The sequence below is a fragment of the Myotis brandtii genome, unplaced genomic scaffold (assembly GCF_000412655.1).
Source record: "Myotis brandtii unplaced genomic scaffold, ASM41265v1 scaffold813, whole genome shotgun sequence".
NCBI lineage: Eukaryota > Metazoa > Chordata > Mammalia > Chiroptera > Vespertilionidae > Myotis > Myotis brandtii.
In genome coordinates, this window is record NW_005371287.1 from 2,899,742 (window position 1) to 2,904,148 (window position 4,407).

The 4,407-nt window shown below is 33.2% G+C and overlaps 1 protein-coding gene across 9 annotated transcripts in view; it reads left to right on the top strand.

Moving 5' to 3' along the window:
* GEN1 (GEN1 Holliday junction 5' flap endonuclease) overlaps positions 1-4,407 on the top strand; it is a 58,537-nt gene that overhangs the window by 10,045 nt on the left and 44,085 nt on the right. For all 9 annotated transcript variants that reach the window (XR_001360163.1, XR_001360162.1, XR_001360164.1 and 6 more), the window contains exons 6-7: positions 2,392-2,486; positions 4,035-4,185. Coding sequence is in view for 5 of the 9 variants with exons in the window: in XM_014531597.1 (XP_014387083.1) it covers positions 2,392-2,486; positions 4,035-4,185 (246 nt within the window). In the remaining 4 variants the exon portion in view is untranslated. The remainder of the gene's footprint in view (positions 1-2,391; positions 2,487-4,034; positions 4,186-4,407) is intronic.

The window sequence follows — 4,407 nt, forward strand, 5'->3', positions numbered from 1 at the left end:
GGCGTGGGGATGGGGAGTCCCTCAGCCCAGCCTGTGCCCTCTCATAGTCCAGGACCCCTCGCGGTATGTCCGCCTAGGAGTCCTTGGCACTGCCGCAGAGGCAGGAAAATCACTTATTTTTATTCTGAAATTTTTCAAAGAAAGGGTTGGCAAAAGTAGGTTTACAGTTGTTTATATGGAAAATAATACAATAGTTAATAAATAATAATGCAAGAATAAATTCCTGTGTTTCACATATAACTATAAACCCACCCTTGTATACCCTAAGCCATACTATATATTTTTTTCAATATTACTAGCTCACTGTAAACACAAGTAGATGTCAAATGTGTTTATTTATAACCATGGGCATTTGCTATGGGCTATTTTAGACTGTTTTACTACCAAGTAAAGATAACGTAACATTAAAATAATTTTATCCTTAAAATCATTTTTTATATAAAATACTTTGATATTGAATTTATTTTTATAAATGAAATGCCTAACCTGTTACAAATATTTAATAAGTAACACTTGATCAAAACTTTTACTTGACTTCCTTTGTTCTATAACCATACATTTAAGAATATATGTATTCAAATTAATTTAGACTGAACAATTTAAGGGTTCGAACCAGTTAAGGAATATATTGAAATTTACAAACTATGCTATTTAGTTTTACAAGCATGTGAACTAGATTTACTTGATGAAAGCAGTGGTTTATAAAAATTAATATCAAGGGTGATAAAATAGAGTGAATAAAGGAAAGAATGAGAACACTGGAGACTTAAACCAGTCTTGGCCTCCAGTTAGGTTTGAGATGGTGAGAGCATGAAAGGAAACAGAAGTTGTAGAAATCAAGAAGGAATGATGATGAAAACAATTTCAAATTACTGTGCTTTTTCCTACAATACTTCTCTTTCAGCTGAAAAGCTATTGATAGATCTAAGCCTTCAATAAATTCATTATTGAGATCAGTGATTACTTTGCCAAAGCAGGAAAAAAGGGTATTCTTTGGCATGGAGGTGAGTTAAGGAATTATTTGGGAATTGTGAAAACTAATACAAAAAGGGAAAAACAAGCAAATGTGGCCTTTGGCCAGCTACAAGGCATTCTTATTGAAACAGTTTCAGCAAATTTGTACTTTTGGCAACATTTTATTAAATGTTGGTCTTGATATTTGAAAGTAATGAAATTGCATTTTTTGTTATAGTTATGTTTTAATTTTGATTAGCTTAGACTGACTTCCCCTGTTTATTTTTAACATTTGAATCTCTATTATTTATCCAGCAGCCAGCATCAAGTAATGCTAATTTTTATTAAGCGTGTAGTCGGTCTTTGTAGTATGTGAGTTAGAAGTTCCAAAAGCTAAATAATAATTCTTAGTGCCAGTTACTAGATTGCAAACTGAAGGTATAATTTAGTTTTTTATTAGAACTTTAATTTCTGTAAGTAGAGGAACAATTCAGAACTTATATTTTATGGTAATGTTTATCCTCTTCGTGGTTTTAAGTTGACATGAGACTTGTATTGAAAAATTAACTATTATGCCCTAGCCGGTTTGGCTCAGTGGGTAGAGTGTTGGCCTGTGGATTGAAGGGTCCCAGGTTTGGTTCCAGTCAAGGGCACATGCCTAGGTTGTGGGCTTACTCCCCAGTGGGGGGTGTGCAGGGGGCAGCTAATCAATGATTCCCTCTCATCATTGATGTTTGTATCTCTCTCTCCCTCTCCCTTCCTCTCTGAAATCAATAAAAAGTATTTTTTTAAAAAAACTATTATTTAGTAGACCTTTTAACAGTAATATACATTTTCTTAAAATCTTTCATTAAACAAGTAATGTTTTTGCTGTTTGGATAAGAGAATAAGAAAATGACAATTTCAGATGATCTGGATTTTTTAAACAGTTCTTACCCAGAAACTCCATGTTTTATTTAGTGTTATAGTTTGCCCTTAACCCTTATTTTGATATACAGAAGTGTCAATGTACATGATTCTCTTTGTTTTATACTCTGGCACTTAGAAAAGATATAAAAAACAAATTTATATGAATCATTCTCCCTACATGTATGCTTAAGTGAAGATTCTTTTTTTTAAAAAAAAAGGGTGAATGAATATATCAATATACACACACACATTCTTTCTCTCTTTCCCTCTCCCCTCCTCTGACACTCTTTCTCCTCTCCTGTTGGAATTCTGCTGTCTTTGGGGAACACATCTAAAAATTGAGGTATGTTGATTGAGGGAGGGTTTTTTTAATTTGGACAGTAACTTTATCTACCACCAAAGGGAAAATAAGTTGGTAGGTTGGAAGGGAACAGAATAACCTGATATTTGAGAACATGGCACTTTGGTGACCTTGGGGGTGTTTTTGTGTGTGTTTGTTTTTCTTTTTAAAGCCATTTTCTTTTAAAGGTTTATTCAGTGGAGTGAAGAAAAACCTTGTAACTCTAATCAACAACCACTAGTTATTAAAAAGCTGGCTCATTGCTCTGTGTGTTCCCATCCAGGTAAGCAGACATAGGGAATAATATCTTGGAGTATTAGTGTCAGATACCCACATTTTCACCCCTGTTCTTATAGGTACATTTTATATTATCTTTCCTGCTAGATTGGGAATCCTCAGAGTCAGGAGTTGTCATATATACATAATAGGCACTTAGTAAATGTTAGTTGAATGACATGAAGTGACATAAATGATAAATATAGAACAAGTACAGTTTCAAACTATGAATCCAAATTACTTAGATCTTAAAATTATGTTTTTAATGTAGAAATCTATTTTAAGGGAAAAAATACACTAATAGTATTGGGGAAAGTGGAATTGAAACTATTTGTTTCTTTAACAATGATTTACACTTAAATATTTAAATGTTTCTTAATTGTTCTATAGTGCGTTTTAATTATGTGAAGATAGTGCCTGGAAACTAATTTCTAAAACATGTTCATTATTTTTGAAAATAGCTTGGTTTCTCTTTATTAGTTTTGGAAGAAAAAAAAAGATGTCACTGATACATAGTAGATTAGAAAGGTCTTCCACTTTCAGCAGAGATTGAGATCATGTTAGCTCATCTTTTAAAAGAAATTCTGCTTTATGCATTTGTCTTTTTTTTAAAATTCTTACCTGAGGGTATGTTTCCATTGATTTTAGAGAGAGAGGAAGAGGGAGAGACAGAAAGAGAGAGTCTTTCTCGATGTGAGAGAGAAGAACATCAATTAGTTGCCTCTCATACCCACCATGACTCGGGGATCAAACCCCCTTTGGTGCAAGGGATGACACTCCAACCAACCAAGGCACACTAGCCACGGCATTTATCTATTTGTCTTACTATGTTTTCATTAACATTATTACATTATAGATGAAATCATGGAAGAAAAAATTTTTTATGGATAAGATTCTCCATTCTATATTTTCTTGATAACTTATAAATGGTAATTTTAGGTCATATGAATTATGTATGCTCTTCCGTATTCTCAAAACAATGTTGAAGATGGTCATGTTTTCCTTTTAAAGGGAACTAGGATCCCACACCTTTGTCACAGTCATAATTTGTTCATGTTCCAAGCATAATTTAAAAATAGTAATACAAGTAACTTAGAGCTAGACACTAAAAGAGGTAATTAATTGCTGTATTCTTTTAATATTTTAATTAAGGACAACAGTTTATGAATTATTCTATAAAGTAAATAATCTTTTTTAATACTAATAATTATAGCCTACTTTTCTTGAATTTAGCTATCAAATTAACCACAAACTTTTTCATTGTTGATTATTATGAATGTATAATTTCAAGTTACAAATGAACACTTTCAGATAATGGAATTTACAGAAACAAAGTGTCATGTGATAGTAATAGCTTAGGATCTACTACACCTTAAAGATTACTATAGTGTGCATTATTCTCTTTAACCTAAATATATTGAAACCCTTCTATAAGCCAGGCACTGTGCTAGGCAGTATTCATTTTTGAAAATGTGGGTAAGTGCAAGAAAAAAAGTATAATAGAAGATAATTCTAAAAAGCAGTGAAAATCATACTTTCTTATACCTCCCTAAAGGTTCACGTAAGGATCATGAACATAATGGATGCAAATTATGTCAAACTGATCGATATTGTGAACCACATGATTATGAATACTGTTGTCCCTGTGAGTGGCACCGAACAGAGCAGGACAGGCAACTGATTACAATAGAGAACAATATTAAGAAGTAAGTTTTGTTTTTAACTCATTCTTTTGTGGCATGACCTATGTACACTAATAAAAGAGAAACATGGTAATTAGCGTACGACCGCTACCCTTCCCATTGGCTAATCAGCATATCCTTATGCAAATTAACTGTCAGCCAAGATGGCGGCCCGGCAGCCATGCACTGAAGCGAACAGGGAGGCTTGCTTGCTCCAGTGACAGCGGACTCCAACGTTCCCCGCCT